Source organism: Kogia breviceps, chromosome 6 (genome assembly GCF_026419965.1).
Source record: "Kogia breviceps isolate mKogBre1 chromosome 6, mKogBre1 haplotype 1, whole genome shotgun sequence".
NCBI lineage: Eukaryota > Metazoa > Chordata > Mammalia > Artiodactyla > Physeteridae > Kogia > Kogia breviceps.
Genome location: NC_081315.1, coordinates 97091135 through 97106989, shown reverse-complemented (window position 1 = coordinate 97106989; position 15855 = coordinate 97091135). Strand labels below are relative to the sequence as shown.

General features: G+C 45.6%; 1 protein-coding gene across 1 annotated transcript; it reads left to right on the top strand.

Moving 5' to 3' along the window:
* Positions 1 to 9572: 9572 nt before the first annotated feature.
* On the top strand, positions 9573 to 15846 carry SOD3 (superoxide dismutase 3). The gene is made up of 2 exons (XM_067036338.1): positions 9573 to 9808; positions 14098 to 15846. Exon 2 carries the CDS (start codon positions 14114 to 14116, stop codon positions 14846 to 14848), a length of 735 nt encoding a protein of 244 aa, XP_066892439.1. The 5' UTR covers positions 9573 to 9808; positions 14098 to 14113; the 3' UTR covers positions 14849 to 15846.
* The last annotated feature ends 9 nt before the right edge of the window (positions 15847 to 15855 follow it).

Sequence of the window (15855 nt, the reverse complement as noted above, 5' to 3'; positions counted from 1 at the left end):
CACAGCCTTAGGAGTCCAGATTATTCCATCACTCTGCTTGGCTATCCTTGGGGAACCCCATGTGCTAGTTGAAGTAGATTAATCAGGAACTATCCTTGGTGACCCCCTGAACCCTGTTGGGTAGAGTTAGGTACTTGGACAAAATGTATGCCTATTAGAAAGGAAAAGCAGGGATTGATACTCATAGCAAGCCTAAAGTGTCCACGACACACATGCTGGATAAATGTTTTGCACGATGTGGAAAGTCCCAGAGTACGAAATGATGATGATTCTACCAGCCTAGTGCCAGCATTAGTTTGAATACATTCTTCTGCTGCCACTGGAAAAAAAAGAGGGCTTGTTTTCTTGTCCATTCAGCTAACATTTATGGCTTACAACTGAATGGTCTGATTCATTCATCCCATTTGACTGGTCTCATAACAGGAAGTAATTAAAATATCCCATGGGATCAAACAGCCCACTTGTAAAATTGGAGTATTTGAAAACAAACAAACAATTCCTTCCTTCTCCTCCTCCCAACTAAGTCACCTTCACTGGTGGTATCAAATAAACCCAAACGCTGTTTAAATGAAAAGAAAGAGATTCCAAAGTCTGTTTAGTAACAAGACATAGTCATGGGATGCTTATTAGAAATAGTCTTTTTTCAGTGTGGAGCTAAGGTTCTTAAGAATGTTAAGAACTGGCACCTCACTGGGAATAGATGTGAAAACTGAGCGAAGGATCACGTGATGTGTAGGCAGCTTCACAGGAGTTCATTTCTCCTCAGAACGCCAATCTGCTTGTGCGTAATCCACCGTGGTACTCAGTGTGGCATCCGTTGGGGAGAGCAATTCCTAGTGCTGGGAACCACCTGCCAGACATACAGAATTTTGACAGAGTGGCATCTGTGTTTTCCTTTGGGGAACTATGTCTTTCTCGTTCTCCCATGTGGTTCTGGTGGTGCTGACCCAGCTCCAGGTAGGGGTGGGCCTATCACACAGTAGTGTATTCTATCCTCAACCAGGCAGCAGCTGGTTATTCTGCTAATGTTTACAAATGTCTTTGCTTTTCAAATGTATTGAAGTACAATTTACAAGCAATAAAATGCATGATCTTTGACAAACATAAACCCTCATGTAAGCATCCCATATCAATATATAGAACATCTCTATCACCCCACTTCCATCATCCCAGAAAGATTTCTTTTTTTTTTTTTGGTGGTACGTGGGCCTCTCACTGCTGTGGCCTCTCCCGTTGCGGAGCGCAGGCTCCGGACGCGCAGGCTCAGCGGCCATGGTTCACAGGCCCAGCTGCTCCACGGCATGTGGGATCTTCCCGGACCGGGGCACGAACCCGTGTCCCCTGCATCAGCAGGCAGATTCTCAACCACTGCGCCACCAGGGAAGCCCCCAGAAAGATTTCTTATGTCTCTTTGTAGCTAATTCTGACATACATCCATACCCAGTGCCCCTTAACTCCCATCCTAGGAAGCCACTGTTCTAATTTCTATGACAATAGATTAGTTAACCTGTTCTAGAACTTCATTTCAATAGAATCATACAACATGTAATATTTTGTGTCTGGCTTCTTTCACTCTGGGTACTATTGTTGACATCAATCCATGTTGTTATATGTACTAGCAGTTTATTCCTTTTTATTTCTGAATAGAGTCCAATTATGGAAATATAACACAGATGATCTATGCACCTGCTCATGGACATTTGTGACGTTTCCAGTGGAACAATTATGAATAAAGTTCTTATGCATAGTCTTGTACAAGTCTTTGTGTGGACATACATTCTCATTGCTCTTGAGTAAATATCTAGGAATGAAATTATTGGATCAAATGTGAAGTGAATGTTTAACCCTATAAGAAACTTCTGAAGTCTCTTCCAAAGTGGTTCACCATTTTACACTCTCACCAATAATGTAGGAGAGTTCTAGCTACTCCACATCCTCATCAACATTTACATCATCAGTCTTTTTCTTTTTAGCCAAGTATATTGAGGTACAGTGACATTCAACTGTGGTTTTGTTTTGCATTTTCCTGATGACCAATGAAGATGCCTATTGGTTATTTGTACTGAAGCACTGGTTAAATTCTTTGATCCCTTTTTAAAAACTGGGTTAGTTTTCTTCTTATTATTTCATTGTAAGCATTCTCTAAATATTCTGGATAGAAGTCCTTTGACAGATATGTGTATTAATAATATTTTCTCCTGGTCTGTGGTTTGCCTTTTCAGTTTTGTAAAGATGTCATTTGAAGAGCAAAAATTTTTAATTGTGATGAAATGCTATTTGTCCATTTTTTAAATGATTTATGCTTTTTTGTTCTACTAAGCAAACTTTACCTACTTGAAGGTCACAAAGATTTATCTCCTATACTTTATTAATAGAGTTTTCTAATAGGTCTTGAAGTCAGGTAGTATAAGTCCTCTAACTTTTTTTCCTCAAAATTATTTTAGGTATTCTAGATCCTCTGCTTTCCCGCATACATTGTAGAATCACCTCTTCAATTTCTACAAGAAAGTCTGCTGGGCTTATGACTAGAATTGCATTGAATCTGAGATAACTGACATCTTAACAATACTGTATTTTATAACCCATGAATATGAAATACTTGCATATTTAGATCTAGTTTAATATCTCTCAGAAACATTTTGTATTTTTGTACATTTTAAGGGTTGAGGTATTAAAATCTTTTTCTAAATTTATTACTGAATATTTTATTCTCGATGCTATTATAAATGGTATTTATTTCATTTTCAATTGTTTATTGCCAGTATATAAAAATCAAATTAATTTTTTTTACTGACTTTGTATTATGTGACCTTGTTAAATTCTTTTACTATTTGCTTTTTAAAAATTGTCCTTGGGACTTTCTATGTAGACAATCACAATGTTTGTATAATGTTTACTTTCTTTCTCCTCAATATCCATGCATTTTTTCTTGTCTTACTGCACTGGCAAGGACTTCCAGTACATTACTGAATGGAGGTAGGAAGAGCAGGTATCCTTGCCTTGTTCCCAATCTTAAGTGGAAAGCAGTCAGTATTTCTCCATTATGTACGCTGTTACCTGTAGGTTTTTCATAGCTGTCTTTAATGAAATTGAGGAGGTTTCCCTCTATTCCTCAGTTGATAAGAGTTCTTATCATGAATGGGGGTTGGATTTTGTCAAATACTTTTTCTTCCATTATCAAGATAATCATGTGATTCTCCTTTATTCTGTTAATGTGGTGAATTACATAAGCAAATTTTCAAGTGTTAAACCAATCTTGCATTTCTGAGATAAATTCTACTTGGTCATGATATATTTTCCATATTATATATTTTCTGGATTTGTTTTGCTAATATTTTGTTGAGGAATTTCTCTCTATGTTCATGAAGAACATTGGTCTGTTAGGATTTTGGTTTCTGGTTTATGTGAGTCTCATAAAATGAATTGAGAAGAATTTTCTCTATTTTCTGAAAGAGATTGTGTAAGTGTGATATTACTTCTTTCTTAAATATTTGATATCTGTTTGGTAGAATTCACCAGTGAACCCATGTAGGCCTATACTTTTCTTTGTGGAAAGGATTTTTACATTACAAAATAGATTTTTAAAAAATGTATAGGGCCATTTAAACTATTTTTCTTGTGTCAATTTTGGTAAGAAGTGTTTTTCAAGAATTTTTCTAGTTTATCTCAGTTATTGAATTTATAAACATAAATTTGTTCAGAATATTTACTTACCCTGTTGATAGCTATAGGATATGAAGTGATATGTCCTCTTTCATTTCTTATATTAGTAATTAGGATTTCTCTCTCTCTTTTTTTAGTTAGTCTTACTAGAACTTCATCAATTTCATTAATCTTTCCAAAGTATCTTCTTTTGGCTTTTTAAACTTTCTGTAAAGTTTATCTTGCAATTTCATTGATTTCTGTTCTTTATTATTTCTTTCCATCTTATTACATTGCTGTGATTTTTCTAGCTTCTTAACATTTAAACCTTTCTATTTTTCTAATATAGTTATATATCTTCCTCCAATAAGTGCTTTGGCTGCATTCCACAAATTTTGATCTGTTGTTTTCATTATGATTCACTTGGGAATATGTTCTAATTTCCCTTATGGTTTCTTCTTTGACTAATGGATTATTTAGTGGGCCTTATTTAATTTCCATATATTTGGGGATTTTCTAGATATCTCATTGCTATTGATTTGTATTTTTCTTTCTGTAATCAGATAACATAGTCTATAAAGCTTTAACCTTTTTAAATATAATGAAACCAGGATAGACTAGGATATGATCTATCTTGGTGAAAACTTCATGTAAACTTGAAAAGAACATTTATTCTGCAATCGTTGGGAAAATATAACTTTAGTCATGTTGGTTGATAGTGTTGTTCAGATAATCTATATGCCAACTGCTCTGTCTATTTCTTCTATCAATTAATAAGAGAGTATGTTAAAAATGTCCAACTATGATTATGTACTTATTTATTTTTCTCTTTAGTCAAGTTTTTGTTAATGCATTTTAATGCCTTGTTATTGAGCATATAAACATTTAGCATTATTGTCTGTGCCTTTTATCATCATGAAATGTCCATTGCTGAGATTATCTACAGCAATCATCTTTGTCTTGCCATCTACTTTGTCTGATATTAATATAATCATGCTCGTCTTATGCTTACTGTTTGCATGGTAAATCTTTTTTTCATCCTTTTACTGCCAATTTATCTGTATCTTGATATTTGATGTATATCTCTTACAGGCAGTAAATAACACTATTGAGCCATCATTTAAAAAACAAGAAATATCACATAGAAATGTGAATCTCTGGCCTCTCTTGAGATCTGGCAATAATAGGTAGCATTCCCATAGGCAACGTCTGGTTAGGCAGCTGCTGCCCCTTATAGATTAGGAATGTTCTCTCCAGTCCCCACTCTTCTCTAGTGTTTCCCAGACACTGGGGCTGAGTTGCCACGTTTTAATGGGCTGTTGCTGTCTTTCTCATAGAAAAGAAATATTTTTTCAGGCAAATATCTCCATTAGAATATGAAGACAAAATGTAGATAGGAAGGCTGTATGTTTAAAGACAAAAAGGAGACAACACGTACCTGGCCCACTTTATTCATGATGCAGCCTGTCTGGCTCCCACAGGTGCTGGAGTTTTCAATTCCTATTGTAGTAAATACTCAAGTTCTGTTTGAGATGATATAACTTTGAGCGTTAGAATTCAAAAAAGAGAGGATGGTTTCAGCCTAGACATAGGCATTTTCTTTTACAAATGGCTATTCTCTCCTAGTAATGCATTTTAAAAACAATGTCAGGTCTATACTAGTGTGTATATAATAAATATATGCTGGGGCTTCCCTGGTTGAACTAAGGCTATGATTTCTACATCTTCACAGTCATGATGCCCAGTGCAGAATCTGGCACATAACTGTATCAGTTAGGCATGAATTTGGCTGCTAGTAACGGAAACCCACTAATAGTGGAACACATTGAGGTTATATTCTATTACGAGAAAACTACAACTGTACTGGTGTTGGTTAAGGTACTCAGTGAGACGCTTTCCCTCCCTTTAGCTTTTAATTTTTTTTTCAGTGAAGTTTTGGAGGACCTAGGTTCTTTCCTTCTTTTCCCCTCCATCCTGTGCATGTTGGCTTTTGCTCTCATTCTCACTGGCTATAGTCCCAAGGGAGCTGCCACATTGCTAGGCATCTAAACCATGTTCAAGACAAGAGGAAGGAGAAAGGGGCAGCACCAACCATTTCTGTCTCTTTTATAATGAAAGTAAGAGCCTTCCCCAGAGCCACATCAGGTTATGTCTCATTGGCTATATCTGGGTGACATGACCACCGCTAGCTGAAAGGGATGCTGGGAAAGCAAGTGCCTGGTTTTCTAGCTTCTTTAGTGGGAGGCAGCAAGAAGAGGGGTCAATATGGCCATTGGGTCAACAAATATTTTAAAATAAATATGACTAGAAAGTAAGCTGAAAAATGCTTCTCTTTTCCCAGGTGGAACGTACCATGCAATTATTTTGAGGAAAGAAGCGCTTAATTGGATATGCTTTTAAATTATTCATACTGCTATTTTGTTTTTATGTGGCAAAACAGGAATGACCTACGTGTTCTCTCACAGGTATGGGCAGGAAGTGGAACTAGAGGCAGGGTCAGATTTCATGAAGAACTTAGCTTGGAGGGATTTCACTTTGATGTTTTCCTGAGAGAATACTTTGCACACACTCACCTTCTGATCAGAAAGGCATTGCTTTCGTGTGCTACAATTGGTCTTCTCCTCACATGGCCAGCCAAGTGTAACTAGTTGAGAAGTTCCTGGTTCTGACTGGTTTCCATTACCTTGTGATTCACGCACATTTGAACAGAAGGGTGACACATTCACGGTGAAAAGGAAATTTCCCAGAATGTGGCATGCACACAGAATGCAGTCTCTCTTCTTCACTGAAGAACACTGCTAGTACAATGAAAAGGTGCATGAAAATCACTTAACAAGTGCCCGGCATGCAAGAGGCACTGAATACATGTGAGATGGTATGATTTTATGACTGCTAATAAGAATGATGTTTCTTTTCTCCCTGCCCACCTTGCCAATAGCATCTCCTTTTTTCCATATTGCCCTGATGTGTTTGGACAAAACGACAGGATCCAAGATTGAAATACACAGGTCCCTGGTCCCACTCCTACTCTCTGGAGGGGCTTCTGAGAGAACTTCAGGCAGGCAAGACACACTTGAAGTTTTCTCAGGTATGTCTGAATTACTCTGGTTGGATAAACTGTCATCACACAGAACCTGGCCTTCCAGGGATGCAACCTGCAACCTAATTGTTGCTTTCAAAACTTTCTCCTCATGGTAACCGCTTTATTTCCTGGTAGAATTTAATCCTATCCGTTTTTCGAACACAATGAAAAGGAAGTTATTTACAATTGATATCCCTGCATAAAAGAACTACCAAGTTCTCTAGCAGAGATCTCTTCTATACAGATAGAAGTGCTTTTGAATGCATCTCCTAATAATGGCTGATTTATAATATTTGCTTGATTATCTGTTGTATTATACATTAACACTGGGGAAAGAACAGAGGTCAGTGTAGGTGTCTTGTTTGCAAGGCTGTCACTGATGTTACAGAGATAACTGTGATAACAACAAATGAGATAACTCATTTGTTGTTTCTAACTTTTCTTTCATCTCCCCTTTAGACTGGAAGGTAATAAAGTGTAATGATTAAGGGGCCAGGATTAGGAATCGGAGAATCTTGAGTTTAAATTTTGACTTTGCCATTTTATAGCTCTGAAACTTTGGGCGTATTACTTCTTTTTTTTTTTTTTTAAATTGAAGTATAACTGACCTATTATTCAGAAAGAATAATTATTCTTTCCGAACCTCCTTTCTTTATCTACAAAGTGGGCAAATTAACACCCATCCCACAAAATTACTGCAAGCATTAAAGTGTTCACTTCCAAGTGCAGAAAGTGCAACCCAAACAACTTAAGCAAAAAGAGAATGTATTTGACTCACATAACGAAAACAGAGTTTCAGGTACAGCTGGATCCAAGAGCTCAAACACTGAAATTAGGTCCAAATTTCTCTCTACTTTTTTTTTTTTTTTTTGCGGTATGCGGGCCTCTCACCGCTGTGGCCTCTCCCGCTGCGGAGCACAGGCTCCGGACGCACAGGCTCAGCGGCCATGGCTCACGGGCCCAGCCGCTCCGCGGCATGTGGGATCCTCCCGGACCAGGGCACGAACCCGTGTCTCCTGCATCGGCAGGCGGATTCTCAACCACTGCGCCACCAGGGAAGCCCTCTCTCTACTTTTATTCCACTTCCCTCCATTGGCTCTATCCTCAGACAGATTCTCCCTTAGGGGCTGAAATAACTCCACTCTTTCTCCTCCAGTTTCAAGTCCACTGGGAAAGAGAAGATACCTCTCTTACAACAGTCCCAGCAAAAATGTCATTGAATCTCACTGGCTCTGAATGGATTATCCCAGAACCAATGCAATGGAGCAAGGGGTTAATCAACACCACTTGCATGGACTGAAAATGCAGTGGTTTCCAAGCAGGAAATTGGCGTGCAGTTGCCAAATGAAAGGGCCGTGAATGTTGGTGGGGTCAGGTGGGAGAAAAAGCAAATTTCCCCTAGAATGCCATAAAAAGGAAAGTGAATATGGACTTTAATATCAATCCTAGAATACCATAATGGAGGAAATCTTTTTTTGGCCCTTAAAAGAAATAAAATTAGGTTAAGTGAAGAAAGTGCCACCGGATACAGTAGTTACAAACTGATATAATTATTACTTCAAGAACTGAATGAAATACAGATTTTTTTTAGTTGGATGAAAGATTCACAAAGAGAAACCAGCTGTTTCAGGGTGGGGCAGAGTGGCAGGCAGCATCTGGACTGGGAAAAGTCATTAGTCAAAGGCACCTACGCCCATCAACAGCATGCAGAGAGGCTTGGGTTGAGCTGATGATGCCTGAGTTCCCAGTGAGCCAGAAGGACTGATGTCGGGACAGAGGGCTGGAGGCTCTGAGTTCTCAGAAGTCTCCGCCTTATCCTGTGAAATGTCTGCCCCAGGACAAAGATCTTTAGTTTTTCTTCCTGCCAAGTAGAGGTTCCCAAACCTGGTTGTACCACAGAATAACCAGGTTTTTTAAAAGATGATTCCAGAAAGCCCTTGCTGGCAATGGATTCACTCAGCCTGCGATGGTGCCTGGAAGTCTAGATTTTGAACAAGCTGTCCCGCGGCCAGGACTAATGTTTGGGTCTTTAGGGACCCTGTCCATCCCTCCCCAGCTACAGTGCCCACTCTGCACTGGATGGATCTGTTGACACCGCTGTTCCCTCCCCAGAGTATGAACCCCAAAGGGCAGGGACTCTCCCAGGTTTGGGTACCAGCACACAATGGAGTGAGCACCCGCAAAGCATTTATTGAAGGAAGGCTGGCAGGCAGACAGCAGGCAGGCACGCTGCCTTTTCCCATGTGGACTTTTCTGGGGAAAAAAGCTCCTTCTGGAAAGAGCTGCTGTGATTGAGAAAAGATCATGGCCGCAAAGGAAGAAAGGGCCTTCGGGGAGGGAGAGATTCATGGTTCCCTCAGGCAACACTCTTTTAAAAGACTCTTCCATAACTTTATTAAGGAAGCGAGAACAGGATGAGCGTGATAACGTTTGGGGCATCAGGTTAGCCCCGCCTCCCCATTTTACAGATGATGAAACAGAGGCACAGGGAGCTGGTCCAGGAACACATCCTTAGCAGCTGACATTCTGCAGCCTGAGTCCCCACCTGCGTCTCACCTCTCACAAGTGTGGCCAAACAGTTCTGGAGGAAACATCATGCATATTTGCGGGCGTCCATTTCCATCTTAGATGCATCCAGCAAAAATAAATCAATAGCTGAGGAAATCAGGGGAGAGCAAAGGGCCTCTCAAGAAAGAGACCATTGTACACGTCTCCAAACAGGCTATTTTCGGTCTACTTTTTATTCCGCTGCTACACCCTGAAGGTCACTTGCTACGTCTGCACAAACCAGTGAAGTCACTTAAAGGAATACTTGGCTAGGGAACGCGGGGCTGGTGGGGGGGGGGGAAGTGACGGAGCTGGAGGAGGTGAGGCAATTCCACAACAAGGACTGCCCGGCCGCCTTCCCTCCCTAAACCGGCCCAATGACCTTCTTTCCTCGCGGTGACCACTCCCCCCGAGGCTGCCCTGCGCGGCCACAAACAGCCCGGGAGTCCGCTCCGTGTTCCTGCGACTGGCTGTCGGCTGTCGGGGTGCTGCTCCCCAGGTCCCAGGAGGGAAAGCTCTCTTGGAAGAGCTGGAAAGGTGAGTGCGAAGTCGAGGTTCATTTCGTTCTTCTCGGAGTGTGCTTACTGAGTTTGAAACTGGGGCGGGGCATCCAGCCTCTCCTAGGAGAAGGAGATGATCATTTTCGTGGGAGAGAAACACGCTTCTTCTTTTTTTTTAACATCTTTATTGGAGTATAATTGCTTTACAATGGTGTGTTAGTTTCTGCTTTACAACAAAGTGAATCAGTTATACATACACATATGTTCCCATATCTCTTCCCTCTTGCGTCTCCCTCCCTCCCACCCTCCCTATCCCACCCCTCTAGGTGGTCACAAAGCACCAAGCTGATCTCCCTGTGCTATGCGGCCGCTTCCCACTAGCTATCTAAACACGCTTCGTGACAGGGCCCAGCTGCTGTAAAGCAGAGGAGTGGGGAGGCGGGGAGAGGGGTGAGGAAGGCAACCAGGGAGGAGAAGCTGACTGCTCTCGGATCTGCTAATGCCAGGCCAAGAGGACCTCAGCGTCCTCTGGGTTAGAGAAAAAAGAAATCTGGAGTGAGGAAGGTGGATGTTTCTGGATGTTGCCTGGCATGGGTGGTGAGGAAAAGCCACCTGCTTAGGGGAGGCACACAGGGAGGGCCTGGCTGCCTCAGAAGCACAGCCGGGACCCCTTCTCAGAGGGCGCCCAGGCATTAGAACACACTGGAGCCTTCGCGGGGGCCGCAGTCTTCCCAGACCCAGACCCAGCAAGGAGGCACCGGCTCGGAGGCTTGCTTTGTCCCCTGTCTCTGATCACTATGTTCTCCCCTCTGGACCAAACAGGCTCTCCAAAAACCCCTTGGTCACCCACAGCTCAAACTGAGTGAGAGACTGAGCCGGAAGGGTGAGCCTTATGAGGGCGGGCCTTGAGGGCTAGAAGTGAAAAGCTTAAGACCCAAGGAGTCAGGGTTTACCTGGGATTTAAGAAGGATTCTCTTTTTAAGAGAAAAACATCTCCTTCAAGTGTTCATTATGACCCAAGCATTCTTGGAAAAGAAAGCTTTGTGGACACATCCAAAACAATCTGTCTTTGCTGTATGTTTTTAAGGAAGTACCTTCCAATCGGCAGAGCCCCCCTGAGGGCGGGGACCGGTTCAGAAGGAGAGGGGTGGTGGGTGATGATAGAGACCCTGAAGCCAAGGTCTGGCCTCAGGGATGCGTCTCCACCCCCACTCCCTGGGGCTTCAGCGTAGTGACCAGGCCACATCAGAGGGGGTTCCCTTGATGTCACTTTCTGGACTTCTCCTCCTACATGTCACTCCTTCTTGGAGCCTTTCCTGGCCACCTCTTCCTCCCACGGCTGCAATAGCATCTTGCAGCTGATGGTCCTGAAATCCCTATCAGCAGCTTCTCTCTGATAGCTAAGAGCTGCCATTTACTGGGAATTTTCTATGTAGCAGGCTCTGGGCTAAGTGCCTTGATGAGAGCTGTTCAGTGTGGTGCCTAAACCTTGGGCTTGGAGCAGACCACACCTTTTCAAATCCTGCCTCAGCTATTATTGAATGTGTAACCACAGGCAAGACACTTCCCTTTCTGTGCTTCAGTTTCCTGCACTTTAGAATGGGCATAACAATGCACCCAACCCAGAGGGTTTTTGTGAGGCTTAAATGAATTCACACATGCTAAGTGCTTTTAACAGTGCCTTCACCTGTGTTCAGTAAATGCTGGCAATTCTAATTGTGTCTTTTAAGCCTCACAGCAAGATTCCAAGGTAAGTATTATTATCTCTATTTGCGGACAAGAAAACTGAGGTTCAGAGAGGAGGGGGAGCCCAACTAGAGTCTGCAGTCCAGCATTTTCTCTGCGACTCTGCAACCAAAATAACAATTATGCTAACTCTTAAAGAGTAAGTAAAGTGGCAGAGTCAGGCTTCAGGTTCAGTGAGTTCCAGAATCCATTCTTTTAATCACCACACTAGACTGCCTTTCTGTAATGGTTATGGAAAGAATAAACACTCAACCCCAGAATTTAATTTTAAAATGGCACCTGCTTGGGGGTCTGAGAAGGCCTTTGAAAGTGCAGGTGACCCTCAAACCAGCTCTTTGGAGGCAGCATTCATCCCTGTGGGCAGACTGAAAAATGTGAAAATAGCCTGGCATCTCATATCTCGTTTACTCCTCCTGGTGGCCCTTGGTGGTCTTACCAGCCTTGTTTTACGGCTGAGAGTCAGTAACTTCCCCCATGATATTGCGGTTATGCAATATGGTATATGTGTCTCACCATACAATTCCTGGTTGGGTCCCAGAATCTTTGATGGAGCTTTAAACAAAACAAAGCAACTCATGCCCACTGAATCAGAATCTCTGAGGGTGGTGCCTGGGCATCTGAATTTTAAGAACCAGAATCTGATGTGCAGCCAACACTGAGAACCCTCCCCAGTTACACTGCCTCTTCCAAAGGCCAGAAACCCCATTTACAACCATCTGCTGAACACCCACCCGGGATCTCGCATCTCAGCAGGCCCTCTCTCCCTTCTTCTCGGGGCCTGGTACCACCATCCATCACCCAGTCTCCCCTGCTGGGAACTCAGTCATCCTCAACTCCTCTTCCCCACTGCCAGTGGTACCCAAAATGTCTCCTGTACCCATGCTACCTCCACCTTGGTAAAAGCCTTCACCATTTCTGGTCTGGATCACTGCTACTGCCCCCTAACTCATCACCCTCTGACTACCTCTGTTTCTCTGCTGTGTCTCCATTTCTTCTTGTCCTTCTCCCCTGTCCTCTCCATCCCCCAAATCCAGCCCACATCCTTTCTCCTGCCAGACTTAATGAACTAAAAACTGTCTCAACACTCACTTTTCTGCGTAAAAACTTCCACCAGCACTAGCCCCCTGGCTAATAACCACACACCTTAGCACAGAAAAGCCAGCCCTTCCATCCCTGGCTCAGCATTCCCTCTTCAGCCTTGACTCCTCTCTGGTGGCACAGGCCATGTTCCAACCACACTGAATTACCCCATCCCCCAAACGAACTGTGTCTCTTCACAGCCTGTGAACACATCATGTTGTGCCTCCTGCCTGAAATGGACTTCTGACCTGGCTTGGCTGAAAAATTCCTACTTGTCTTGTGGGACCCTTAAAAGTCACCTCCTCTGGGAAGCCCTCCTGGAGTCTCCCAGGGAGATGGGTACTCCTTACTCTGTCCTTCCCCAGAACAAGGCTCCATCTTCAGTTACAGGATGGCATTGGAATGATCTGATGACACATCTGTCTGTCAGTGAACTCCTCATTCAACATTCACATATATTTTTTTAAAATAAATGTTCACTCATTTCACCTTCTTTATTTAAATCATCGTTTGCTCATTTTTCTTCAGTGGTCTTTGTCCTCTGTATTTCCTAATCTTTTTTTTTTTTTAAGAAGATGTTGGGGGTAGGAGTTTATTAATTTATTAATTTACTAATTTACTTGTGCTGTGTTGGGTCTTCGTTTCTGTGCGAGGGCCCCCTCCAGTCCTGGCAAGCGGGGGCCACTCTTCATCACTGCGCGCGGGCCTCTCACTATCGCGGCCTCTTGTTGCGGAGCACAGGCTCCAGAGCGCAGGCTCAGCAGTTGTGGCTCACGGACCCAGCTGCTCCGCAGCATGTGGGATCCTCCCAGACCAGGGCTCGAACCCGTGTCCCTGGCATTAGCAGGCGGACTCTCAACCACTGCACCACCAGGGAAGCCCCAACAACATTCACATATTAAACTTCTCCTACTGCCAAGTGCAGGCCCAGATGCTGCGGATACTGATGAATAAAACTGAGTTTCTAGCTTTAGTCTACTGAGCATGGCAGAGAAGAGGGGATAGGGCACTTCAGAGAGAAGGCACAGCAAGTGCAAGAAGCACGGCAGCAAGCCTTATGCTGCCTGGGTAAGAGAGGATGCAGAAAGAGAGCAGCAGGAGATGAGGGGCAGAGATGAGGAGAGGGAGGAGATCTGGAAGGGCCATGAGAGCCTCCCTCATGTATCCTGAGAAAACCCCCCACCCCTGGGCCAATTGTCCTGGACTCCCCACGCTATGGAGATGGGACTTGGGAGGACCATGATCAGATTTGTGTCTCAGAAAGATCCTCCTGAGTTTCTTGAGATTATGTCCCATCCATCTTTACCACCACAGCACCTAACACAGTTCCTGGAACGCAGCAGGCCCTGAAGAGACAGGGGCCGAAAGAACAAAAAGCACGCTAGGCAAGGAAGCCCCTTGGCGGGAAGGGTTTGGATTCAAGGGCACCGGCGTCCCTGGGGTTCCAGGTTTCCAGTGACTAAGTCTCGCTCTGCCCCCACCCCCTGGGGGTGCCCGCAGGTGCCCGACTCCGGCCATGCTGGCGCTGCTCTGTGCCTACCTGCTCCTGACGTCCCTCACCTCTTACGTCTCCACCGACCCGGACCTGGAGCAGCCCAGCTCCAGCTTGGGGGAGCAGATCCGCGACATGCACGCCAAAGTGACGGAGATCTGGCAGGAGCTGACTCAGCAGCGGGCGGTGGGCGGTGGCCAGGACGCCGAGCTCCACGCCACCTGCCCGGTGCTGCCGTCGGCCACGCTGGACGCGGAGCAGCCCCGGGTGACTGGCGTCGTGCTCTTCCGGCAGCTCCGGCCTGGAGCCTTGCTCGAGGCCTTCTTCCACCTGGAGGGGTTCCCGGCCGAGCCCAACGGCACCAGCCGCGCCATCCACGTGCACCAGTTCGGGGACCTGAGCCAGGGCTGCGACTCCACCGGCGCTCACTACAACCCGCTGGCCGTGCCCCACCCGCAGCACCCGGGCGACTTCGGCAACTTCGTGGTGCGCGACGGCCAAATCTGGAAGTACCGCTCCGGCCTGGCCGCCTCGCTCTCTGGCCCGCACTCGATCGCGGGCCGCTCTGTGGTGATCCACGAGGGCGAGGACGACCTGGGCCGCGGTGGCAACCAGGCCAGCCTGGAGAACGGCAACGCGGGCCGCCGGCTCGCCTGCTGCGTGGTGGGCCTGTGCGGGCCGGGGCCCTGGGCGCGCAAGATGCAGGAGCACGCGGAGCGCAAGAAGCGGCGGCGAGAGAGCGAGTGCAAGGCCAGCTGAGCCCCCACCGGGTGCCCCGAGAGCTCCTTCCACGCCCCAGACCCACTCCACGTGCCCTGGGAACCCCTCCACGCCCTGACACCCCCACAAGTGCCTGACATCCCCTCCGAGTACCCCAAGACCCCTCGATGCCTGACACCTCTCCAGACTCCTGAGACTCCCTCCATGTGGCCTAGGCCCCCCTCTACGTGGATCTGTCTGTGCTGTGACACCTCTTCCAAGCACCCTGAGACTCCTCCTACACCCTACACCCCTCCAGGTGCCCCAGGATCCCCTCTACACCCTGACTCTCCTCCAGGTGCCCCAGGATCCCCTCTACACCCTGACTCTCCTCCAAGCTCCCAAGATGCCTGCCATGTGACCCAGGACCCCTTCTACACGTCCCAGGATCCCTCCATGCCTTGACACCACTCCAAGAACCCTGGGACACCTCTACACCCTGACACCTCTCCAAGTGCCCAAGATCCCCCTCCACGTGGCCCAAGTCCCCACCCTCTCATCTTGATTTTTCTTCTGCTCCCAGAGACACTCCCTACTCTGAGGTACCACTTTTGCCATGGCTAGGATCTCCCCCCAAATCCCCTCCACCCTGAGGTCTCCAACCATGTATACTGAGACACCCCCTTTCATTCTGAGGGCACCCTGAGCTCTGAGGACCCCCAGAGATAATGAAATATCCCCACTTACCCTAAGGGTCTTCCAGACTCCCCCCCTTTCCACCCTGGCACCCCTGCCCTCACCCTGCGAGCCCTGAGATCCCTCAGTGCCCTAAGAACCTACCTACCCCCACCCCCTTTAGGTTCCTCCTAGGCAGTCTGGGACCCCTCTTGAGGTTGCCTCTCCCCCTCCCCCTCCCCAGCATGTGCAGTGCAGCCTGCACTTAGGCCCCCCCCTGCCTGGTGTCTCCAGCTATTCCCCCAACCCCACACCCCAGAGAGCTGCTCCTCTGTGGGCTGTTAGGCAGTCTTCGTGTTGCACATTAAAAACTTAGCAATTCAGTACTGCAT